At 46.7% G+C, this 26,358-nt stretch overlaps 2 protein-coding genes and 1 pseudogene across 6 annotated transcripts in view; all 3 read left to right on the forward strand.

Moving 5' to 3' along the window:
* NUP98 (nucleoporin 98 and 96 precursor) overlaps positions 1 to 4,198 on the forward strand; it is a 46,099-nt gene extending 41,901 nt beyond the window's left edge. For 4 of the 5 annotated variants that reach the window (XM_033145651.1, XM_033145653.1, XM_033145650.1 and 1 more), the window contains 2 exons: positions 1,527 to 1,638; positions 3,694 to 3,911. In XM_033145651.1, coding sequence (XP_033001542.1) covers positions 1,527 to 1,638; positions 3,694 to 3,911 — 330 coding nt within the window. Of the gene's footprint in view, positions 1 to 1,526; positions 1,639 to 3,693 lie in introns of all 5 variants that reach the window. The other variant, XM_033145649.1, reaches the window with a different exon arrangement.
* Positions 1 to 26,358, forward strand: part of LOC117044872 — a 934,741-nt pseudogene that overhangs the window by 843,084 nt on the left and 65,299 nt on the right.
* CHRNA10 (cholinergic receptor nicotinic alpha 10 subunit) lies at positions 8,198 to 24,380 on the forward strand. The gene is made up of 5 exons (XM_033145679.1): positions 8,198 to 8,319; positions 11,372 to 11,517; positions 12,802 to 12,956; positions 16,362 to 16,894; positions 23,759 to 24,380. The coding sequence occupies exons 1-5, from the start codon at positions 8,250 to 8,252 to the stop codon at positions 24,364 to 24,366; spliced, it is 1,512 nt and encodes a 503-aa protein (XP_033001570.1). The 5' UTR covers positions 8,198 to 8,249; the 3' UTR covers positions 24,367 to 24,380.

The raw sequence follows: 26,358 nt of genomic DNA on the forward strand, positions 1-26,358 counted from the left end.
ATCAATCTGCCCGGCACTCTTCCCCTGTGTAGCTCTTGCTGGCTGTTTCCTTTTGCAGAGTATATGCGCAGCGAGATGTTCGGAGTGAAAAGTTATGTCTTAAATAAAGCTTCTTGAGACAGATGCTCTAAACTAAAGCATTTTATTGTACAAGCAAGTATAAACAGTTTCAGACTGGAGAGAACTCCATTGTTGCTTCCTCCAGCCTACAGAAACACAACAGCAATAAACAAGTTACAGGTGGGTAGCCGTGCTGGTCTGCCATAGTCGAAACAAAATAGAAAATTCTTTCCAGTAGCACCTTAGAGACCAACTGAGTTTGTTCTTGGTATGAGCTTTCGTGTGCATGCACACTTCTTCAGATAAACAATAAGCAATAAACAATATACACAAAGGAACACCCAGTCGTGGGTGGAGCATCCAGTGTCAGAACGTACTTCCTGTGGACTGTTAACTCTGTGTTAACCAGAATCCTCTACAAGGGAGTAATGCATTTCAAGAGAGCCAGTGTGGTGTAGTGGTTAAGAGTGGTAGACTCATAATGTGGTGAACCGGGTTCGCGTCTCCGCTCCTCCACATGCAGCTGCTGGGTGACCTTGGGCTAGTCACACTTCTCTGAAGTCTCTCAGCCCCACTCACCTCACAGAGTGCTTGTTGTGGGGGAGGAAGGGAAAGGAGAATGTGAGCCGCTTTGAGGCTCCTTTGGGTAGTGATAAAGCGGGATATCAAATCCAAACTCTTCTTCTGTGTTGGGACATTCCCTGCAGGTGAAAAACAATAAGCTAGCATGTCAGGGGAGAATGTTCCTTTGGACGTGCTTGTTTTCTACTGGCAGGGTGATGGGCTTACCAAGGGAGGGTGTTGCCATGCGGTTGGTGTATGGGGGTCTTTCCACCTGCTGTGCTCTTCCCACAAGGAGGGGAGGAGGAAGAGATAGCCCTCTTTTTTCTTATGCTCTAGTGCCCCTCCATGAGCATGGACAGTTAAATTCTGCAAAAGGTGATTCAGAGGATGAGACTTGCCTGCTCACTGTGTCTTCTAGTTTGGGGGTGGGGGAGTGAGGGGGAACTGCCAGGACTCCCCGGGCGCATGAGGCTCAGCTTCCCATTGCAGGGATCTGACAAATTTCTGGGGGGGAGAAGAGCTTCAGGTGGCGTCACCAGGCCAGGGGCTGTTTGAATAGTAATGGTGGCCATTGGGTGCACCATTGAGATTTGGGGGGGGGGTGGAATCTGCCCCATGGAAATTCCTCTGGAAGCCTGACATGAGACATTTTAATAATGAGGAAAATGGAATTTGCTGCCAAGGAGTGTGGTGGAGTCTCCTTCTTTGGAGGTCTTGAAGCGGAGGCTTGACAGCCATCTGTCAGGAATGCTTTGGTGGTGTTTCCTGCTTGGCAGGGGGTTGGACTGGATGGCCCTTGGGGTCTCTTCCAACTCTAGGATTGTAGGATTCTAAGATCCCCAGCAGGGTTATTGTCACCCCAATGAGTGACGCTTCTCCCTTCTCCTGGATTTGCTTTTCAGCTGGATTGCTCTGGGTACGAACTGGAGGAACTGCACACTAAAGTGACGTCCCTTTGCAACAGGATAGAGCTGCTCCAGTGCCGCAATGCCAAGGATAGGCTGGCTCAGTCTGGTAAGGCTGTGGGCACGCTGTTTCCTTCCCTTTTAATATTAATAATAATAATAATAATAATAATAATAATTAATTCTCTTCTGCAATGTGGCTCTGAATCTTCATGGGCACTATCATGTAAAATGCAGCACCTGGAGGCTTCTGTCCATCTTGGTGGTTTGCAGTTGCCTTGTGGAACAACACAGGGCACGGGGCATGTTGCAAAATGTGGGTTTTATTGTTACCTCTCCTTTACGGTGGTACCCCGTGTTACACACGCGATCCAATCTTGACCGCGCTACGTAACACGGGCGTGCTTAACACGAATGCCCCCCCCCCAAGAAAAAACCCAGAAGTAGCATGATTTGCGCACGCTCTGGAAATGCTTCCGGGGTATGGCTGTATTTCATTTGTGAATCCCTTCCCGTGAAGCATTTCCTAATACCAAATGATTGCAGATTTAAAAACAGTTAAAAAAATTACCTCTGCAAAAGCAACTTTGGTCCAGTATACCTGAAGGAGTGTCTCCACCCCCATCGTTCTGCCCGGATACTGAGGTCCAGCTCCGAGGGCCTTCTCGGTGGTGGCGCCCGCCCTGTGGAACGCCCTCCCATCTCATGTCAAAGAGATAAACAACTACTTTACATTCAGAAGACATCTGAAGGCAGCCCTGTTCAGGGAAGTTTTTCATGTGTGACATTTTAATGTATTTTAAATCTTTGTTGGAAGCCGCCCAGAGTGGCTGGGGAAGCCCAGCCAGATGGACGGGGTACAAATAAATAATAATAATAATAATAATAATAATAATAATAATAATAATAATAATAATAATAATTTTATTTTATTTTTATTATCGTCTTCAAGTAAGTTCAGAGGTTGATTGGTTTTGTTTTTTTAAAAAAAACAACTAACCCAATTTAGAAGGCTTTCTTCATCTTCAGAAAGCCTGATGCATGACAGGAGTGGGTGAATGGACTGTGTGTGCCCTGCTGTCCCTGGCAAGGAGCCGCTGAGCGTAGGACTTGGTGACCTGCCTCCTCCCAGGTAGGGAGAGGTTGGGGGAAGCTCCGCTTGTCACCTGCAGCCACAACTCAGGGTGCTTTTCTCCACCTGAAAGGATGAGCGCAAAGACTTCCTCTCTGCTGCCTCCGAGATCAGTGCTATGTCTAACAGCCTTAAGCTATAGGCGGGTAGATGTTACATAGCCCTGCTTTCCGGCATCAAGCACAGCCTGGTCCCCTGTAGCTCTCTGTGGTTCCTGCAGTTGGAGAGCTGAGAATCGTAGAGTTGGAGAGATCCGTTTAGCCCAACCCCCTGCAGTGCAGGAATCGCAGCTGCATTCATGGTGGCGACAGGCCTCCCGGATCCATTTCTAAGCTGGGGGGGTGACCAGTTTCGGAGACAGGAGTGGACCTTTTGGTCAGATCTAGCAAAGCAGTAATTACACATGTAACCTGTACAGCTGAAAACGCTGGCAGCGTTAAGATAAATTCAACAGTGTAAATATGTTTTGATGGATGCAGTAATGGAATACTGAATGGCACGGGGTTTTTTTAATAAAACATGCAGGGATTTATGATATGTAAAATGAATCATGGAAAGAGAAGAAGGGAAGTCATTGATATTTTAAGGATGTACAAATGAGTATTTTAAATTGGAAAAGAAAATTTAATGAAAAAATTATATTACACTTGTAACCTGAGGCACACGCTAGACTAGACCACTCGTGTCTGGTAAACGCAAGGGCTTCTCTCTGTGGAAGGTCCATTCCCCTGGGAAATTGCTGAAACAAACTTAACTGTAAATAAAATAGGAAATTCTTTCCAGTAGCACCTTAGAGACCAACTGAGTTTGTTCTTGGTATGAGCTTTCGTGTGCATGCACACGAAAGCTCATACCAAGAACAAACTCAGTTGGTCTCTAAGGTGCTACTGGAAAGAATTTCCTATTTTGTTTCGACTATGGCAGACCAACACGGCTACCCACCTGTAACTTTAACTGTAAAATACTTTTCGAAGCTTTTTGATACGTTCATCCGCTCAAGCCTTTGCTCTTTTGCCCATTTCTCGCACCCAGAAATGGCCAAGCGCATTGTGGACATCCTGCGCGTGGTTTTAAGCCTGCAGCACCCTCCGGACTCCGCATCGGACTCCACCCCGGACGTGCAGAGAGTGCCGCTGCGCCTGCTCGCCCCCCACATCGGCCGCCTCCCCATGCCAGAGGACTACGTGCTGGAGGAGCTGCGTAGCCTCACCCAGGGCTACCTGCGGGAACTGGCGGTGGCGGCGCAATGAGGGCAGCTTGCCTCCTCGCCCGGACATGGCTGCCCCCTCTGAACGATTGGCCTGCCGCCCTTTGGCCCCAGTGCCCAGGGGTGTAGGCAGCCTCCTTCCTGAACATTGCGCAACTCCTTCCCACCCCGGGGTGCTGCACAGCCACCACAGTGGGCAAAGTGCAGAGACTGGGCTCTGGTGTTGGGACACCTCCCCCTCCTGCCCCCGCTTTCTAGTGTTAATAAAGCCTTTGCCGCAGCAGAAGCCAGCTGTGGGGGTGACCGGACCTGTGGCGGGCAGAGAGCAAGGCAGCGGAGCAACTTACAGATGGCACAGAAATATCAGTGTGTGTGTGTGTGTGTGTGTTAGTGTGTATACAGTCAAATCTCCATTTCAACTGAGCTCTGGTCAGGGTTTTGTTTTGTTTTGAGGGGGTGGGGGCTTCGAGTGTGTCCTTCGCTGCTGGGTTTGGACAAGTGGAGTCAGCCCTGCTGCCCATGTGCCTTATGGGGCTGAGTCAGATCTGGGTTGCGCTGCCTGGCCTTTGCAAAGAAGGGAGGGGGGTGGAGGCACAGCCAGGTTTTGTCCGGAAATGTCACCTTCCAGCTTCCTGGCATCCTGTCTCAGGGTGGCACCCCAGAGTGCTTCTGATCCTTGCAGGGGGCGGGGGGGCTGGCCGGTTCCCCTCCTTCCAATAGGCTGGCTTTGGGAGTCTTCAAAGCTGAGCTGCTCCTGTCCTTCATGCCGGATCCCTTTGCAAGAAGTGCTGGGGGGGGGGGGAGAACGCAACCTGATTTTAAGTGTTGTGCTCTGCTGGAGGGGGGGAGGAGGGGGGTAACGGCTCAAACCAATCAGTTCAAGGTGGTCATGTTGAATGTGTTTGCCCATGTGGTTTCATCATATTGCCGAAAGGGAATTCCAGGTGCGAAGCAGGACCTGGTGCGGACAGTCTGCCCGAATCTCTCGGGGCAGGGTGAGGCCTGGTGTGGGTGCTGCCCCTGCAGCCGGTTGTGTGGGACCCCTGGAGGCAGTGTGTGTCTGCGTGTGCGTGTATGTATTGGGGGGGGTGTGCCAGCAAAGTGGTGATGCATGAAGATTATGTAAAGGTTTTTATTAAAAACTATAAATAAATGATCCAGATTATTTTCTTGTCTGTTTTTCTGGAAATACCTTTATAAGAAAATAAAAAATGTTTATAGCATTTTCCTGATTGCCTCTCTTTTTTCCCTTCTCCCTTCCCTGCTCCTCTTTTAAGAATCAAATGGCTGAACCTCAGACTTGGGTCTCTGTTATAACTAGGGGGTAGTGTTCAGTTCTGGGGTGGGTGTGTCCCTCTTTAGGAGGAAAGGTGCAGGCACAAGAGTTGGGTGCGAGGGGAGCTGTGTTACTCCTCCACCATTCAAGGTGCTATGCTCTGTATACGTTCCTGGGCATCATGAATGGCGAAGGTGCTACTGTCCTTAGGCCTTGCTTGCAGGCTTTCCCCTCCCATCAAACACTGCAACTGGAGAGAGAGGGGTGAGATTCTGGCCTGGGATTGGAAACCAGAGGTCTCGATGAGCAAAGTCCAGCTCTGCTCCCCACCCTGGCATTCGCCTTATATGACGCAAGAAATATTTGCAACACTTTGATGACTGGCTGTCTTTGTCAGAGACCATTTTGTAACTGCTCTGTAGCTGCCTTGCCTCAAGTCCGGATCTGGTACAAATCATCCCAATCCAGTTCCAGATTCAGAGAAATTGGTTGCATTGCCCCAACGGATCATAGAATCGTAGGGTTGGAAGGGAGCACAAGAGGCATCTAGTCCAACCCTCTGCAATGCAGGAATCATTTGCCCAACGTGGGTCTTGAACCTTGAGATTTTAGAGTCTCGTGCTCCACTGACTGAGCTATATGGCCTTCAGCTGGACGCAACAGGATCTGACATTTTCTTTTTTTCAATAAAGTTTTTTATTGATTCTCACATATTGAAACAATTAAAACTTATTTTCTATAACAAGAAAAAATACATCTTATTACTAAAAACTTTCTTATTCTTTCTCACTTGGTTTCATGACTTCCTCTAATCCCTCTTTGCTGATTTCATTATAATACATCTTTAGCAGTCTTCCAAATCATTTTAAACTTTCTTATTTATAATCTTTCTCTATCCTTATCTAACTTTACTATCTAATTTCTAAAATTCTTTCTAGTAGCACCTTAGAGACCAACTGAGTTTGTTCCTGGTATGAGCTTTCGTGTGCATGCACACTTCTTCAGATATCTAATTTCTGATTAATTCCAATTCTGTATACACACCTAAGCCTCAATTTCTCCCAAAAACTTTCCTCTTTAACAAATATTACAATATTTCCTAAAATACACTTTAAAGTTGCTCCAATCTTGCTCTATCGTCTCCTTCTGGTCACGGATTCGTCCAGTCGTTTTAGCCAGTTCCACATATTCCATCATCTTTATTTGCCATTCTTCTTTGGTATGTCCTGTGTTTTCCAATTTTTGGCAAGCAGTATTCTCACAGCTGTTGTGGCATACAAAAAGAATTTTTATCTTTTTTGGGTAATTCCTGTGCTGCTATTCCAAGTAAAAAGGCTTCTGGTTTTTTAATAAAAGTATTTTAAATACTTTTTTCAACTCATTATAAATCATTTCCCAGAAGTCTTTTACCCTTGGACAAGTCCACCACTTACAGGACCTTACATTTTCATGATGGTTATACTCCAGCACAGGCATCGCCAAACTCAGCCCTCCAGATATTTTGGGACAACAGCTCCCATCATCCCTGACAACTGGTCCTGTTGGTTGGTGGGAGTTGTAGTCCCAAAACAGCTGGAGGGCTGAGTTTGGGGATGCCTGCTCTAGCTCCTCAACCAGAAGCATCACTTACTACCACTTGCTGGGAGACTCATAGTGTGGGAATATTGAGGGTGGCAGGAGAGCATATATTGATTATTAATATCTTTTCTAACTTGCACTAGCAAGTTTCTATACTTCGCAGAGTTTCATTCCCCCTTTTTTATGCAGCAGAAAACTGGTTGCAAACTCATGTGAGTTTCTTAAGTCAATAAGCAATTCAATCTGGCTTGTCCAGATTGAAATGTGTTCTAATAGGTTCCTGGTAAGACCCAGGTGGTGCTATGGTCTAAACCAGTGTTTTTCAACCACTGTTCCGCGGCACACTAGATGTTGCCTGGTGTGCCGTGGGAAAAATTGTGTTTATTTGATTCCTATTCAAGAGAATTACTTTATATATAGTCAATATAGGCACAGAGTTAAATTTTTTAACATTTACTAATGGTGGTGTGCCTCGTGATTTTTTTCATAAAACAAGTGTGCCCTTGCCCAAAAAAGGTTGAAAAACACTGGTCTAAACCACAGAGCCTAGGGCTTGCCGAATAGAAGGTCGGCAGTTCGAATCCCCGTGATGGGGTGAGCTCCCGTTGTTCAGTCCCTGCTCCTGCCCACCTAGCAGTTTGAAAGCACGTCAAAGTGCAAGTAGATAAATAGGTACCGCTCCAGCGGGAAGGTAAATGGCATTTCCGTGCGCTGCTCTGGTTCGCCAGAAGCGTCTTAGTCATGCTGGCCACATGACCCGGAAGCTGTCTGCCGGCTCCCTCGGCCAATAAAGCGAGATGAGCGCCGCAACCCCAGAGTCGTCTGCGACTGGACCTAATGGTCAGGGGTCCCTTTACCTTTACCTTACTCTGCAGTGAGTGCCAAAAGATTTTAGTGGAGTGCCAAACGACCACCAAGCTGATGCTGTACACCTGAGATTCCAGGATTGTTGTGCACATTCGGAAACAAAAGTTTGCTTTTTGTTTCGTGGATGGCACAGTTTGCTTTAACCAGCCGGCACCAGCAAGGCCTTTGTGCCCTTTTCTTTCTTCCAGACAACGGCAATCTAAAACAAGCTGATGAGCAAAACCCAAACTCATCTCGACCTGCTGTGTCTCTGCTGCCTTAACACACACACACACACACAACCCCTTAGGTTGGCTGTGCAGGGCGGATCTTTTGCCAGAGGTTCATTTGCAACCTCCGAGGCTGTTCCCTCCACCTGATGTCACCTACGACCGGCTTGCCGGGTGCTTTTTTTTTCCACTCTAGGTAAGGAAAATCCCTCGGTGGCTGTCAAAGAAAAGACAGGCTGAGTTACACAGCACAGAGTTTACACGCACTGGACCTTCCACATGCAAAAAGGGTTCCTCTGGGCTGCCTGTTCCCCAACCTCCCATGCAGTGGATTGCCTTCTCCTGGCTGATTCACGCAGCCATGCTCTCCGGGTGACTTAAAACCCTCCTTCTAGCCGCTTCCGAGATTCGCCACTTCCCACCCCCCAGGTTCACCTTGGCGAGGGTGAAGATGTCTCCGAGTCCTTGGATGGGCACCTTCCTCCTGTCTGCCTCTTTGCTGGGTCTGCTCTTGGCGCCAGGTAAGACTTTGCACCTCTCCTTTATAGTTTATGGTGCCTTGATTTCCTCTTCGCTTCTTATTAACGGAAGGGGCCATGCAAATGCGTGCAAGGAAATTATTCTGCTTTCCCTCTCTCTCTCTCTCTCTGACGCTTGCTGGAAGGAGTTTTGCTCATAAGCCAGGGCTGATCCATCCTGGAGTTTTGCAAGCCTTCGATCAAGTGGTCGCCCACCCCACCTGCCCCCCGGCCAGCTGCAGATTCTAAGGTTTCGCATTTGACCTCCCACCTGGGAGAGAATTCTACCTGCTCCTCCTCAGGACCTCTGCATTTGTCTTTGCGATTCGTTTCGTACTTGGAAAAAAGGAGTTGTTTGCACGGCGGGGAGGTTTGTCCTAACAGCTCCATAGAAACTTGGCCCCGGAGAGTTTGCGTCCTGGAATTGCCATCAGCTAAATTGCAATTCAATCGCCCTCTTTGCGAGGAAATGCAGGCCAGGCTGCGCTTTGGAAATGCAGCTGGTTAGGGATTGGAAATGTGTGTGTCTTGATCTGTAAGCGAACCTTGCAAGATGTCAATAGACGCGCCTGCCAGGGAAACGGGACACCCGTCATTAAACTTTCAAACCGAGGAAAGGACGGATCTTGCAACATCCCCTGCCTGTTAGGAGCTTAAAAAACGTAGGAAGAGACAGGTGCGGACAGGGGAGAGCCGGTGGGGTCCAAGTAATGTAGGTGGCTCCATCTGACGAAGAGAGAGAGAGAGAGAAGCTCTGGGTTCAAATCCTACCTTCGCATGGGCTGGCTAAGGAGCCTTGGGCAAATTTAGCTGCAGTTTCTGTATTGCAGGGAGTTGGACTAAATGACCCCTGGGTCCCTTCCAACGCTACGTTTCAATGATTCTAAATCACTCTCCCAGCCTCGGTTCCCCTGCTTGTAAAATGGATAGAGGAGTAACCGTTTTTTTAGTAATGCTGGATGAAAACTGCCCTTTTAAAAGTGGCACGATGGGCACTCCAGGCTAGCTCCACAGTGTTGGAAGGAGGCGAGAGGCAGCGGGGTGTAGTGGTTAGAGTGTTGGACTAGGCCCTGGGAGACCACACTGGGCCACAAACCTCTCTAGGTGTGACCTTGGGCTAGTCCCTCTCCCTCTCAGCCTAGCCTACCTCTCAGGGTCATTGTTGGGGTTAAAGGAGGACAGGGAGAACCATGTTCGCCACCTTGAGCTCCTGGGAGGAGGAGGCGGAATATAAATGATAATAATAATAATAATAATAATAATAATAATAATAATACCTTAAGAAGTCTCCAGACCCCTGAGCCCAGGAAGCAGCCCGAGGCTATACTGACTCTGGGATATTTCAGGCTGACCTCGGCTGACCTCTCCCTGGGGAAGTCTTGGCTGCAGCACAGGAAGGAACAGTTCCTCTCTGCGCATGTTGTGGAATGAAAGCCGTGTTCATGTGGGGAGCCTGTCTTTGCACCCGTGTGCAGTGCATTAACTGCGCAAGGCACCGAGGAGGGGCGCTTGCAACTGCTCCGAGAAGAGCCCCCTCGGACAAACGGCCCCCTTTCTGCTTTTAAATTGGAACTGCTCCTCTGCGGCATTCTGCCCCCGGGACAGGGCTGCAAATGTGACCCCCTTGCTTGGTGAGCGGAAGAAATGCAGAGCAGGTGGCCTGCGGAGGCTTGCCGCACTGCGCCTGAGTGTGCAGGGCGGTGGCGGCAGGGGTGTGTGTGGCTCCATTGGCCCTGGAGAAGGACAAGACCCCAGCGACCCCAAACACCCTCCATCCAACGGCAAGCCTGTGTGTCCGACTCTGGAGGGCTGCCCCGTGGGAGATGGAGCCAGTTTGTTTTCTGATGGACTCAAATGGCAAAGAAAGGAGATCCCAGCTAAACATCAGGAAGAACTTTCTGGTGGTAAGATCTGTTCCACAGTGGAATGGACTCCCTTGGAGGGTGGCAGCCTCTCCTTCTTTGGGGGGGTTTTAAGCAGAGGATGGGGGGGGGAATCTGCCACATGAAAATTGTACATGGCGAGAGCACGATTTTCCCTCCCTCTCTGGTAACACTAGAACTCGTGAGCGTCCAATGATGCTCAACGCGGGAAGATTCAGGACCGATAAAAAGCAACAGCACGGAGTTAATCTATGGAACTCCTTCCCACAGGAGGCAGCGATGGCCATCAACCGAGAACCAAATTTTGGCACCCACCACAACCCCCAAAATCACAGAACAAGAGCCAGGAATTTGCTGTGCTGTGAAATATGCTTCCAGCAGGGATGGAGCAGGCGCCATCCCTTTCATCAGTTTTGTTGAGTGAAGTAAATGAAATAGCTCAGTTGGGATAGCTCAACTGGTAGAGCAGGAGACTCTTAAACTCAGGGTTGGGGGTTCGAGCCCCATGTTGGAGGGGTTGGACTAAATGATTCCTTGTGCAAATTCAACGTATAGAATAAGAGAACAAGAAAAATGTACGTTTAAAGAAAAATGGGAAGTGTTTACTGAATATATGGGTGGGAATTGTGTTTATTTAAAAACGCTGGTAGCACTAAGATAAGTTCAACAGTATAAATAAGTTTTGATGGATGTAACAATGGATTATTGAATGGTTTAGTTCATCTAAAATATGCAGGGTTGTATGGTATGCAAAATGAACCACCAAAAGAGAAGATGGGAAGTCACTGATTTAAGGTTGTTTAAATGAATATTTTGAAATGTAAATTAGACAATTTAATAAAAATTATGTGTTAGGACTAGATGACCACCATTGTCCCTTCCAACTCTATGATTCTATGAAATAGTTTTAATTGGATTTTCAATAAATGTGCAACTAAATTGCTGCTGCTTTGAGGTTTCTTGTGCTCCTGTCTTCCTTAGAGGGTTGTGCAAACTGGCATTCCACTTTTCATAGGGTAGGGAAGGGGGGCACGGGGGAGGCGTTTATGGAACCAAGGTTTCGGTGGCCTTTAAATATTTTGGAAACAGCTAACATGGACCTTTCCTTTGTTCTCTCTCTCCCCCCCCCAATCCCTGCCCCACAAATTGGCCTCCTTCCCCCCCCCCCCCAGGCTGCTCAGGGGCTCAGGGCAGGTTTGCCTACAAGCTGCTCAATGACCTGTTTGCCAACTACTCCAATGCGCTGCGGCCGGCGGAAGACACCGACCGAGCTCTCAACGTCACGCTGCAGGTCACCCTGTCCCAGATCATCGACATGGTGAGTCTTTTGGTGCCTTTGGAGTCTTGGTTGGCTAGGGCAGGGCTCCCTTTTGCCCCACTCAGCTGAACTGCTTTCAGTTCTCTTTCCCCAACCGGATGACTTTCATTCGCCATTTGTTTACCTCCATGCATTTCTGTCAATATTATTATTATTATTATTATTATTATTATTATTATTATTATTATTATTATTATTATTAATACCCTGCCCATCCCCAGCCACTCTGGGTGGCTCCCAACAGAATATTAAAAACACAACAAAACATCAAACATTAAAAACTTCCCTAAACAAGGCTGGCTTCAGATGTCTTTTTAAATTAAAAACCAAATTTAAAAATTCCTTCCAGTAGCACCTTAGAGACCAACTACGGTAAGTTTGTTATTGGTATGAGCTTTTGTGTGCATGCACACTTCTTCAGCTCAAGTAAGATAGTTGCATATTTCCTTGACATCCAATGGAAGGGCATTCCACAGGGCGGGTGCCACCACCGAGAAGGCCCTCTGCCTGGTTCTCAGTAACCTCAATTTTCACAGGGAGGGGACCGCCAGAAGGCCCTCAGAGCTGGACCTCAGTGTTCGGGCAGAAATTATATTCCCCCCCCCCTTTGAAACTATTGCTGTGGGGTTTTGGGTTGTGGGCCTAGTCTGGATGATGCCCTGAGTGCCTCCTGATTCTTGGGGGTCCGGGTAGAACCGGTTAGAACAGAGGGTTATAACCTAATAACTCTATCGCTGAACTAGTCAGACAAGTTTCTTTTGAAGACAATGGCCTTCGCTGGCCACATCAGCATCCCAAAAGATTGAGCCGGTTTGCAAGAGCTACAACTAAGGGATGGTGCAGTCCTAGCTTATGGGGGGGGGGGTTTGCTTTCCTCCAACCCACACATACAGAGAGAACTGTGTGTGAGCTGAGCTGTGAAATAGGAGTATAGCGTCTAGATCAAGGGAAGTAATAGTACCACTATATTCAGCTCTGGTCAGACCTCACCTGGAATACTGTGTCCAGTTCTGGGCACCACAGTTCAAGAAGGATACTGACAAGCTGGAACGGGTCCAGAAGAGGGGCAGGCTAAACATACCCAGCTCCCTAAGCCGTTCCTCATAAGGCATCGTTTCCAGGCCTTTGATCATTTTGGTTGCCCTCCTCTGGACACGTTCCAGCTTGTCAGTATCCCCAGATTCCCCATCCGATGCCCCGCTCCGAAAGAAAAGCAGAGCGTAAGGTGTGCTCCTTGCTCATTGCACCCTGTATCTGAGGTTGTTTTTCCCTCTTTCCACGCAGGATGAGAGGAATCAAATCTTGACGGCTTACCTGTGGATCCGGCAGGTGTGGGTGGACGCCTACCTGAGCTGGGAGAAGGAGGCTTACGATGGCATTGACACCATACGGATCCCAAGCAGCTACGTCTGGAGGCCGGACATCGTTCTGTATAACAAGTAGGTTTCACAGAAGCGGGGAGAGAAGGGGTGCGGGGGCGCGACAACCGCCTGCGTCTTCCTATGGGGCTCTGTTGCAATCAGTTTTCAAGGCAGCAGGCTGGAGGTGGCGGATGTGAAACACTACTTCTCCATGCAGTGCCTAGCTAAACTGTGGAACTCCCTGCCACAGGAGGCAGGGATGGCGCCCAGCCAAGATGGCTTTTAAAGAGGATTGAACAAATCTAGGGGCTATGGGTGGCTAGGATGGCTGTGCTCTGCCTCCACAGTCAAGGCAGTAATGCTTCTGAATCCCAGTTACTAGAAGCCACGGGAAGGGAGGGAGTGCGTTCGAATCCTGCTTGTGGGTTTCCCATAATGAACCCGGAACCTTCTACAGGCCAGGCAGGTTCCCCCCCCCCCCGTGGCGCCACAGCCCTTCCCTTTAAAAGATGTTCTGTGAAGGTGTTTTTTGATGAACTGAGCGGGAGGCTATGAGTCACGGGAGCAGGGAGAGAAAGTGTCTGAATTCAGCAGTGCTTTAGTTTGTTTTTGGTTGTTAGTCTGCTAATGTTGTCCATGTTGTTTTGTGGATTATGAGCCCTGTAACGCTCTGCGGATTTTATAAAATGGCTTCCTGTGGTTGTGCTGCTTAATCCATTTTATGATTTATAGAAGGCGGTTGTTTTATTGTTGATTTGTTCATTATTTTATATATGTTGCAATTGTGATGCTCTACTATGTTACTAAATATTGTTTTTATATCATTTGTATTAAGTCTCCAACAATATATCAAAGCATTTATCATCATACAATTTTTTTTAACATACAAAGTTTCTTATTGACTTTCCACCCCTCCTTTCCTCATGTTTGTTTTCTATTTCTTTTTATTAGCTGTTGTACAACATATAAATCTAAACCTTGTGAATATTATTATTATTATTATTATTATTATTAAATAGTTATTAATAGTAGTTACTTATTGTATGTAAGACGCTTTGTGACTCACATGAGTAAAAAGCAGTGTAGGATTATAATACAGTGGTACCTCAGTTTCCGAACATCTCAAAAGTTAAATGTTCTGGTTTTTAAACACCGAAAACCCAGAAGTAACTGCTTCGGTTTTCGGATGCTTTTCAGAAGCCGAACGTGCCAGGCGGCGTCCGTATTGAGTTTTCCATAAGTAAATGCTTCCGGAAGTAATTGCTTCAGGTTTTGAACATTTTGGAAGTCTAACAGTCTTCTGGAATGGATTACGTTCAAAAACGGAGGTACCACTGTAAATGAAATGAAACGGGTGTTCTCCTGAAAACGCAGAGCTGCTTTCCTGACCCGGCACTGACGCTTCCTCGGAAACTGCAATTATTCCATAATGTGGCAGGTAGGCTGGTGACTGGGAGCGGCCGCCGGGACCATATAACACCGGTCTTGAAAGACCTACATTGCCTCCCAGGATGTTTCCGAGCACAATTCAAAGTGTTGGTGCTGACCTTTAAAGCCCTAAACGGCCTCAAAGGCCCAGTAGACCTGAAGGAGCGTCTCCACCCCCATCGTTCAGCCCGGACACTGAGGTCCAGCTCCAAGGGCCTTCTGGCGGTTCCCTCCCTGCGAGAAGTGAGGTTACAGGGAACCAGGCAGAGGGCCTTCTCGGTGGTGGCTCCCGCCCTGTGGAACGCTCTCCCACTAGATGTCAAAGAAATAAACAACTATCTGACTTTTAGAAGACATCTGAAGGCAGCCCTGTTTAGTTAAGTTTTTAATCTTTGATGTTTTATTGTGTTATTAATATTCGGTACCCTGGGCTGACGTCTGGTTTGTCCCAGCCACAACAACCCTGTGTTGTAGCTCAGGCTGGCCCAGGGTCACTCGGCGAGCTTAGTAGTGAGATTCGAACCCTGGTCTCTCTCTTAAATGCCCCTTTAATAGAATTAAACCCTTGCCCTAGATTTACCATCTCCCCCCCCCCTCTGGAAACCTGATACATGGTACAGTCCGCTCTGGCATTGAGCCTGGGGTCAGAAGGGACAATAACGATGCAAGGAGGGGTGATGGGGAACTGGTAGGGTCCTTATACATTTGTGTGCAGCGCTTTTTCCTCTTCTGATAACTGGAGTTTCGTTTGTAAAGCGATACAGCAGTGCAGAAAGGATTGTGTGTGGAGACAGGATAGGGAGCGAAGCAGAGTTGCTGAACTATCTCATGCTACATCCCCCCCGCCATAAGGAATGGTATGGCCCGGGCCTAAAAACCTTTTCCTGCCTGGAGCTGAAACTACTAAGAGGAGTTTAGGCCTTCCTCTTAACTGTTTTTTTGGCGGTAAGGCCCTTGGCAAAGGCTGGGGCTAGGGAGATTAATGGGGGGTTGTCCCTGCTGTCTGAAAATGGCTGACTGAGGTGAAGGAGGTTTTATGGTCGGCGCACAGTCTGTGACGCTGCCCTGCGACGAGCCTTTCTATTGGTTGTTGTTCAAAGTCTTCAGTTCTGTTGCGGGTGACACGTAATGTGTGCGCCAATTTTTTTTGCCTTTATTCTATATTTTAGGCATGATAGGTGTGGTTTGTTTTAATTTTTCTTATGCCAGATCCTTCCTCGATGGACATGTTACGCTTTGTCCTAATTTGATGCTGTTTGGTGCAGCGGTTAAGGAGGAAGGTGGTGTCGCGCGCGCACACAATGGGAATATATATATATATATATATATATATATATATTTATATATATAGATTAATATTCGGTTGGGAGCCACCCAGAGTGGCTGGGGAAACCCAGTCAGATGGGTGGGGTATAAATAATAACAATAACAATAACAAATTACAGTGGTACCTCGGGTTACAGACGCTTCAGGTTACGGACGCTTCAGGTTACGGATTCTGCTAACCCAGAAATAGTACCTCGGGTTAAGAACTTTACCTCAGGATGAGAACAGAAATCATGCGGTGGCAGCAGCAGGAGGTCCCATTACAGTGGGGCCCCACTAGACGAAAATAATTTGTTCTACGAGTTTTTTCGTACAGCGTATTTTTTGTCTAGCGAAGCGGCAATGGAGTGCGGAGGTTTTCGCGCTAAAAAAAAAAGGTTTTTCGTCTAGCGAGGCATTCGTCTAGCGGGGCACCACTGTATCTAAAGTGGTATCTCAGGTTAAGAATAGTTTCGGGTTAAGAACGGACCTCCAGAAGAAATTAAGTTCTTAACCCGAGTTGTTGTTGTTGTTGTTGTTCAGTCGTTCAGTCGTGTCCGACTCTTCGTGACCCCATGGACCAGAGCACGCCAGGCACGCCTATCCTTCACTGCCTCTCGCAGTTTAGCCAAACTCATGTTAGTAGCTTCAAGAACACTGTCCAACCATCTCATCCTCTGTCGTCCCCTTCTCCTTGTGCCAACCCGAGTTACCGCTTTATAATTATTCCTCTCCTTCCCCCTCCTCCAGCGCCGACGACCAGTTCACGGGCTCGATGGAGACCAACGTGGTGATCCACTCGGACGGCCAGATCATGTGGGACTCTCCGGCCATCACCAAGAGCTCCTGCAAGGTGGACGTCTCCTACTTCCCCTTTGACGGCCAGCAGTGCCGGCTGACCTTTGGTTCCTGGACATACAACGGGAACCAGATTGACATCCTGAACAAGCAGGAGACCGGGGACCTGACGGACTTTGTGGAGAACGTGGAGTGGGAGGTGCTGGGGATGCCGGCCAAGCGCAGCGTGGTCACCTACGGGTGCTGCTCGGAACCCTACCCAGACGTCACCTACACGCTGCTGCTCAAGAGGAGGGCTTCCTTCTACATCTTCAACCTGCTTCTCCCCTGCATCATGATCTCCTTCCTCGCCCCGCTGGGCTTCTACCTCCCGGCCGACTCCGGGGAGAAGGTGTCCCTGGGGGTGACCGTGCTCCTGGCACTGACCGTCTTCCAGCTGCTGGTGGCCGAGAGCATGCCCCCCTCGGAGAACGTGCCCCTCATCGGTGAGTAGTCCCTGGCGGTAGAAGGTGGCGATTGTGGCGTTTCTGGGCCCACCCCGGAAACAAGGAATCTAAAAAAGGGATATTGCACGTTTGGGGTTGACATCTGAGGTATAGTGCCTTGGAGTATGGAGGCTCTAGCTCTGGTGAGCATGGCTGATCGCCATCGGCAGGTGGATAGGGTGTTTATCCTTCTTAGGACTTCCGGTTAGGTGCCGAGTCAATGGCGGACGGGAGTCCGACGGCTCCGTCCTCCGTTAGGCGATAGGGAGCTCCGTGCCTGCGCCACGGGTCCCTTAAAGCCACGGGAAGAGCGTCCCGTGGACCGACGGCTTCGTGGGTCCCAGACGTGCTGTCTCCGCTCCTGATTTACCCTCGTAAGGGGGAGAATCGGATGAGCGGAGCCCCAGCACGGGACTGAAGAAGCGGCTGCCTGCGGAGGATCAAAGCAGCGATCCCGCCAGACCTGAGCACCCGGCACTTCCTACATAGAAACTTCCAAAGAAACTCTGTAAGTCAAAAATTTGGATTATTTCACAAGTTTAAAGAGCACTGCTTGCAGAGGAAACTCTAAAAGGAAGCCTGTTCCCTTTGAACTGTTTGCGCGAGCTTGGTAGCGCTAAAGGATCAAAGCCGCGGCTAACGGGAAAGTTTTGCGAACTCTGCCAAACTTTTTAAAAGTGATTTAAAAGTTGTTTAAAGTTTGTTTAAAGATCCAAAAACAGTTGATATGGCAAAAGAAGAAGCCCCTCACCCTCTGGATTAGGATTCCGGGTCAGTAGCGGGCTGGGTTATATTGTTGCCATTTTTTCTTTGTTGGTGTTCCAATGTTACAGTGACTGTTTACCAGTGGAGATACTTTGACTCCTTTACAGCCAGATACAAGTTACTTTAAAGACTTGGTGGTTACACTGCAAGTGAGAAAACAGCTACTGGCTTGGGCTATTTAAAATAGACTCTTCTTGGCTTTAAGGAATTTACAATTTTGAAAAACCTGAACTCTTTGCCTAAAAGTTGGATTAATGGACTATTGTGGACTCCTGGCTCAGCAGCCTCTTTGTTCTCAGAAAGCTAGCTGCAGGCCACCTGGTGTTTACTTTTGGGACTGTTGGTCTTCTGCTGTGAATGTCTGAGATTGTTACTATAGCAACTGGAGTGACCTTGAGATTACAGTTACAGAGCCCACAAGGAATGGAACTTAGATCTAAAGGAACTGGCTCTGAAAAAAGGAAAGGCTCTGTTTCCTTAACTCTTCAGGAACAAATGGAGAAACTGGCTGCAAGTGTGGCAGAAATTGCAGAAGGCCTGAAAAGTGTTACCGAAGGGTTGAAGCAAACACAAGAATCGGTCAATGCTATTGGTGCATCAGTGAATACAACAGTTAACTCTGCAATAGAAAAGCTCCAAGTGGATATTAAGGCCGATATTAAAGCCTCCACCCAAACGCTAGAAAAATCGATTGGCCAAATTGAGGAAAACGTAAGAAAGAACAGAGACGAAATTAATAAAATTGGGCAGGAGGTGACCACGTTAAAAAAGGACTCGGAGGAAATTAAAGTGGTCAGAGAAAAAATAAAAAAGGTGGAGGAAAAATTGGACAATTTGGATTTGGAGCAGATCGAAAATATTGGAACACGACAGAGGACTGTGGAAGAGTCTCTTGCTTTTCTGCAACTACATCAGAGAGAAGGAAACCTAAGAATAAGGGGTCTTCCAGAATTGGAGGGGGAAGACCTGAAAGCCTATATTGTGAAACTATTTTCGACTTTTTGGGAGTTAGAAGAGGTAAACGTCTCAGCACGCATAGTGAAGGCCTTCAGATTTGGACCAAGAGGTTCCAGAGGAAAGAAAAGCACTAAAACAGTCAGTGACTGTTTGATTGTGCTACACGATAGACACGACAGAGACTACTTTCTGGATTTACACTATAGAAACAACCTGGTGGTACAGCAGAATAAAGTAATTTTTTACAAGGATATCCCCAGATTCTTTTTAGATAAAAGAGCTCCCTATAACGACCTGGTGACGGAGCTAAGAAGAAGAAAAATCTCCTTCAGTTGGGAATTTCCAGAAGGCCTGGCATTCACGTTTGAAGGGAAAAAGATAAGAATAAGGTCCTTGGCGGATAAGCAAAAGTTTTTGGACAAGCATCTGGAACATTTCAAAGGAACTCCATTGGATCCAGCACAGCTTTACAAGTTTCCAGAAGTATTTCCACCACCGCCGGGACCACCAGGACCAAGCCAAGATCCAGAACAAGATAAGAAAGGACAGGCAACTGGAGGAGAGGAATAAACAAAGAAATGGCGCTCAAGTTAATGACTTGGAACGTTCGGGGATTAAATCAGAGACCAAAGAGACGCAGAGTGTTTTACAGCATAGAAAAGAAGAATTTGGATATAATATGTCTACAGGAAACCCACATAGTTCGGCGTCACAGAAGATTGCTACAGAACAAAAAATTAGGCCAAGAGTTCATATCATCGGATAAGGTCAAGAAGAGAGGAGTAGTGATTTATGCAAAGGAGAAATATAGCCCAAGACAGCTATTTAAAGATGAAGAAGGGAGATACATCGCAATTGAAATTAATGCACAAGGCGAAAAATTTTTAATTCTGGGACTCTATGCACCAAATGATGGAAAGTCGATTTTTTACAAAAAAATCCATGATTTGCTGTTGGATTATTTGGACTATAAGGTAGTTTGCCTTGGAGACTTTAATGGGGCAGTTTCCACATTAATGGACAGATCTCAAAGAACAAAATTAACAAATGATGGGAAACTCCCAAAGACTTTTTTTGAAATGGTGGACAATTTGAACTTGGTAGATTCTTGGAGATTAAAAAATCCCACAGAAACAGAGGCAACGTATTTCAGCGAATCTCAGCAGTCATGGTCGAGGATAGATTATATCTGGATCTCGAATGAATTGGCTCCAAAATTACAAAAAGCAGAAATCGGTCCTAAAACGCTTTCAGACCATAATCCGGTACAGGTAAACTTAAAAATGATTTCCAAGGATTCTTTCAGGTGGAGAATGGATGATGCATTGATGAGAGATACCAAGCTAGTAGAAAGAGCGGCGAAAAAGATGAAAGAATATTTTCAAATTAATTGGAATTCAGATGTGGAGAAAAGGACTGCCTGGGATGCAAGTAAGGCGGTAATGAGAGGATTCCTCATTAGCGAAAAGGCAAAAAAGAAGAAACAACAAAGTGCAGAGATGGAGAGATTGTTGAAATTAATCAAAGAAAAGGAAAAAGAACTAAGAGGACATCCCAGATGTATTAAAATTCAAAAAGAAATCAAATACTTGCAATCCCAATACGCGAATATCATGAATCAAGACATCGAATGGAAAGTGAAAATGATGAAACAAAGAACATTTGAATCTGCAAATAAATGTGGAAAGCTACTAGCTTGGCAATTAAAGAAAAGACAAAAGGCAAATGTCATCAGTAAACTGGTAGTAAATGGAAAAAATGTAGAGAAACCGGAGGAAATCAGATGGTGCTTTCAGAGATTCTATAAACAACTGTACAAGGAGGAGAAGATAGATGAAGCAGAGATAGACCGATTTCTGGAGAAGAACGGATTGCAAAAGGTCCCAGAGGAAAAACTAACAACTCTCAACCACCCAATAACGACACAAGAAATAGAAGATGCAATAAACAACATGCAACTGGGGAAGGCTCCAGGACCGGATGGATTAACAGCAAAATATTACAAGACATTGAAAGATTGGCTATCACAGCCGTTAAGAGAAATTTGCAATAGAATACTAGAAGGAGATAGGGCACCAGAGACGTGGAAAGAAGCCTTTATCACACTGATCTTAAAACCAGATACCGATAAGACTCTAATGAAAAACTATCGTCCAATATCCCTTTTGAATGTGGATTACAAAATCTTTGCAAATGTTTTGGCTACAAGGTTGAAAAGAGTGTTGAAAGATCATATACATAGAGACCAAGCAGGTTTCTTGCCAGGAAGGCAAATAAGTAATAATACGAGGATCATTGTGGACATTTTAGAAAAACTGGAGAGAGACATAAACACAGATGCAGCACTATTGTTTGTCGATGCAGAGAAAGCTTTTGATAAAGTATCCTGGACATTTATGAAAAAGAATTTGGAAAAGATGGGAGTTGGAGAAAAATTTTTAAATGGCATAAAGGCCATTTACACAGAACAAAGAGCAAAAGTTATTGTAAACAGTGTGATATCGGAGGAGATTGAAGTAGAGAAAGGAACAAGACAAGGGTGCCCTATCTCCCCTTTACTCTTTATTACGGTCCTGGAAGTCCTTCTGAATATGATTCGGAAAGATAAACAGACAAAAGGAATTAAAGTGGGAGAGAAGGAATACAAATTACGTGCCTTCGCGGACGATCTGATGTTATCCCTGCAAGAACCAGAAGGCAGTGTCCCCAGAGCCTTGGAATTAATTGAACAATTTGGACTTGTAGCTGGCTTTAAACTAAATAAGCAGAAAACCAAAGTTTTAGGTAAAAATATGAGTGCAGAACAGATCCAAAGAATTCAAGAAGCCACAGGCCTCAATTTTGTTAAATCTGTAAAATATCTAGGTATCAATCTCACAAATAAGAACTTGAACCTGTATAAGGACAATTATGAAAAACTGTGGATGGAGATAAAAAAAGATATGGAGATCTGGACAAGACTTAAATTGTCGTTAATGGGAAGAATAGCAGTGGTTAAAATGAATGTCCTACCAAGGATGCTGTTTTTATTCCAAGCCATACCAATTTTGGACAAACTAGACTGTTTCAAAAAATGGCAAAAGGACCTATCGAAATTTATATGGCAGGGCAAAAAGCCAAGAATAAAATTCAAGATTTTAACAGACTCTAAAGACAGAGGAGGCTTTGCCCTGCCGGACTTAAGGCTTTATTTTGAAGCTGCGGCCTTTTGCTGGTTAAAGGATTGGTTTAAACTAGAGAACGTTGATGTGTTGGACTTGGAGGGACACGATAATATGTTTGGTTGGCATGCATACCTTTGGTATGACAAGGCTAAAATCCACAGAACTTTTAAGTCGCATATTGTGAGAAAATCCCTATATCAGGTTTGGACTAGATACAAAGACTTGTTTGAGAGAAAGACTCCTAGATGGATCTCCCCAGTGGAGGCCAAGGCATATAAGAGACCGAATATGTCTGCAAACTGGTTAAGATATATGGACATATTGCAGCAGGAAGGGGACTCCTTTAAGCTAAAAAGCTACGATCAAGTAAAAAGTCAGGTCCCCGACTGGCTGCACTATTATCAGGTTTATGAAACATTTAAAATGGACAAAAAAGTTGGTTTTCAAGTAGAAAAATCAAAACTGGAAACAGAACTGATAGAATCGAACTTCAAAAACCTTTCCAAAATGTATAATCTTTTGCTAGAGTGGCATACAAAAGATGAACTGGTTAAATCTTCAATGATAGATTGGGCAAAAGATGTTGGACATAATATTATGATGGATGACTGGGAGAGATTGTGGCAAAAAGGTATTAAATTTACTGCTTGTCATGGTTTAAGAGAAAATATAATGAAAATGGTTTATAGATGGTACTTGACACCAGTTAAGATTGCTAAGATGAACACCAAAATGTCAGATGTATGTTGGAAATGTAAACATGCGAAAGGTACCTTTTTTCATATGTGGTGGTTGTGCCCAGCGGTAAGTGCCTTCTGGGACAAGATTTACAATGAGCTTAAGAAGGTAATGAAAGTTACCTTTTGTAAGAAACCAGAGGCATTTCTCCTGAGCATAACCAATGAAGAGATACCCAGTCAGGATAGAGTGTTTTTTATGTATGCCACAACAGCAGCTAGAATTTTATTGGCAAGAACATGGAAAGGTGAAGAGATACCAACGGTGGAGGAATGGCAGATGAAGATGATGGAATACATGGAACTCGCAGAACTGACCGTCAGAGTCCGAGACCAGAGGGAGGGGAAGGCGTCGCAGGAGTGGAAAAAATTCAAAGACTATTTGGTTAAATCAGTTAAACTGAATATTTGAGCAGAACTAAACAGAACATCGGCTTTGGTAGATATGTGTTAGATATGAATGGTAAGAGGAATTGTTGTTATGTGAAAGATGTATGTGTCAAAATATGTTAAGATAGGTTGTTAAGATAAGATACATAGTTACGGAGATATTTGACTAAGTGAAAGCTAAGTATATTAAAATTTGGGTAAAAGTGAATTGAACAATATATAAAGCTACCTTGAAGAAGTATATGTTTTTTGAAGACAGTGGAGGGAACGGGGGAAGTCCCCAAACAGAGAAGTTAGAAACAAGAAATATTCAAAGAAAGATATTGGTTAAGGTTTGTATATGTTATTTTTATGTCTTTATTGTTGTTATTGTTTTGAATGGTGATTATGTTTATTGTTGATTATGTTTAATGTTTATTGTGTTTTTATTGATGTTTATGTTATGTGTTGTTGTTGTATTTTGTTCTCTTTTTTATTGGAAAATAATAAAATCTTATAAAAAAAAAAAAAGGGTGTTTATCCTTCTTAAAAGGAAGGCAGTGAAGACATCTGAAGGCAACCCTGTTTAGGGAAGTTTTTAATATTTGATGTTTTATTGTGTTTTTAATATTCTGTTGGGAGCTGCCCAGAGTGGCTGGGGTATAAAAATTAAAATTAAAATTATTATACCTGCGAAGGTCTCATGTTGCCTTCCCCAACCTGGTGCTCCCTCTATTTCAGGCTCCTGGCGGGGGCTGATGGGAGTTTTAGTCCAGCACCCTGGATTGGTGTGATGGCAGCTCTCAGGTGCTAATGGAGCGTCTCCTCTTGTCGTCGTCCCCCCCCCCACTCCCTGACCCCTCCACCTGCAGGCAAATACTACATCGCCACCATGACCATGATCACGGCCTCCACCGCCTTGACCATCTTCATCATGAACATCCACCACTGCGGCCCTGGCGCCAAACCCGTCCCCAGGTGGGCCAAGAAGCTCATCCTGCAATACATGGCCCGCATCTTCTTCGTCTACGAAGTGGGGGAGAGCTGCAGGAGCCCCCGGCCGGAGCCGGAGCCCAACCCCAAGGCCCGCGTGGCCAACGGCGGAGGCCCCGCACGGGGGGTGGGCAGGGGGAGATCCCCCGGCGAGGAAGCGCCACCCCTCCGGTCTCCTTCGCAGGGGCCCAGCAGCCCCTCGGAGCAGCCCGGGTGGGGCGAGGGCGGCCAGTACGTGGCCCCGGAGGGTGGGGAGGGTGGGTCTGCGGACCAGGACCCCTGCGCCAAGAGCCGCTGCTTCTGCCACCACCACAGCATCCTCAGGAACGTGGAGTACATTGCTAACTGCTTCCGGGACCAGAAGGCGGCTTCCAGGCGGACCGGGGAGTGGAAGAAGATCGCCAAGGTGATGGACCGCTTCTTCATGTGGGTCTTCTTCGCGATGGTCTTCATCATGAGCGTCCTCATCATGGGCAAAGCCATCTGAGATGCCCCAAAGGAGGCAGGGGAGGAAGAAGCATTCCAGCAGAGCCTCCTTCCTGCTCCTAAGCTGAGTGCGGCAATATCATCATCATCACCATCATCATTTTTTGGAAGGAGAATTTGCCCTGGGTCACGCAGGGCTGGCTAACGGTGCCGGCAGAATGTTCAACTCTTTGACAGGACTGGGGCATTTCTGATGGGTGAAGCGTGAGCTGGGTGAGGAGGCCCAAGACCCCTCGGGATGCCATAGGTGGTGCTAGGTTGCAGCTCTTGGACCATGGGGGGTGGGTGGGCAACAGCATGTCCAGGGGTGGGGCTAGATGACCCTGGGGGTCCCTTCCAACTCTACAATTCTGTGTGGAGCCAGAAATTGGATACTACGGACACGGCTGCTGCTTCTTCATCCACCACCACACCCTTCTAGCGGATGAGCGATTTAAGTCTTTGGCTCTTGCACACACGCACACACAGCTGCCCCACAAACCTAGGAGGAGAGGAACAGCTGCCAAGTCAGGACAATGGTTCATTCAGCTCAGTATTGTCTACACTGACAGGCAGCAGCTGGCCAGGGTTTTGGGCAGGGAGTCTTTTCCGGCCCTCTCTGGAAGATGCCTTTGGGGAATGAATGTGGGACCTTCTACATGCAAGGCCTCCTGGTCTACGGCTCTTTCCACACTGCAGCTTAATGTGGATTGTGAACCCCTCATGCTCCCTTTGATTCCTCCTTGGGCGCAAGCAGCATTCTCTTCCGTCTGCTGCTGTTGCACACTTTCTCCTCTCAGAATCCCGAGGTTCCCTATGCTTTGAAAATCCGAACAGGAGAGCGCCATCGATGACATTGGTGCAATCTGTGATTATGCAAACACTTGCACTGTAGGGAGTTGGTCTAGATGACCCTTCGCCCCTTCCAGCCCTACGATTCTAGGATGATGCAAATGCAGAGTTTTAGTGCCTAGGGCAGCGCTGAGTTCGGCCTTCTGCAAATCCCATGTAACAGCCCCACTCCCACTCCAAAACCAACCAACCAGCCTGCCAGGCAACCCAACAAGCCCTAACATGTTTCTAGCCCTCCTGGAGACCAGCTTGATGAAGCTGGGCTGACGCAGGACACAAAGGCTTCTGTGTTTGTGGGATATAGAAGCAGGATGCCCTGAGCTCAAGGGTCAGCTGTCCTGCCTCGTGCATGGCTTTGGGTCCTTCCTCGGTGGCCAGTAGAACAGAACAAAACATGCACAGCTCCATCCAAAACCATAACAAACAACAACAACAACTTATTATTATTATTTATACCCTGCCCATCTGGCTGGGTTTCCCCAGAGAGAGCCAGTGTGGTGCAGTGGTTAAGAGCGGTGAACTTGTAATCTGGTGAACCGGGTTCGCGTCTCCGCTCCTCCACATGCAGCTGCTGGGTGACCTTGGGCTAGTCACACTTCTCTGAAGTCTCTCAGCCCCACTCACCTCACAGAGTGTTTGTTGTGGGGGAGGAAGGGAAAGGAGAATGTGAGCCGCTTTGAGACTCCTTCGGGTAGTGAAAAGCGGGATATCAAATCCAAACTCTTCTTCTTCTTCTTCTTCTTCTTCTTCTTCTTCTTCCACAGCCACTCTGGGCAGCTCCCAATATAATATTAAAAACACAATAAAACTTCAAACATTAAAAGCTTCCCTAAACGTGGCTGCCTTCAGATGCCTTCTAAAAGTCAGATAGTTGTTTATTTCCTTGACATCTGGTGGGAGGGAGTTCCACAGGCTGGGCGCAACCACCACCGAGAAGGCCCTGTGCCTGTTGTCAAATGATTTACCTAATTCATGCCAGTCAGAGATTTCGGCTTCAGAATCTGGCTCCCCCCCCCCCTGCCCACACCTTAGTGCAGAACCCACAAGGAATTCATTCCCTCCTTTAGCAGTACTGATTTGAGTGTGGATCTTTACCTAAGCACAAAAGGGAGAAATTGGCAGGTGTAAAGAAGCCACAAAGCTTTCAGAAGTTCAAAATGAT

The sequence above is a fragment of the Lacerta agilis genome, chromosome 4, assembly GCF_009819535.1.
Source record: "Lacerta agilis isolate rLacAgi1 chromosome 4, rLacAgi1.pri, whole genome shotgun sequence".
In the NCBI taxonomy this organism is placed as follows: domain Eukaryota; kingdom Metazoa; phylum Chordata; class Lepidosauria; order Squamata; family Lacertidae; genus Lacerta; species Lacerta agilis.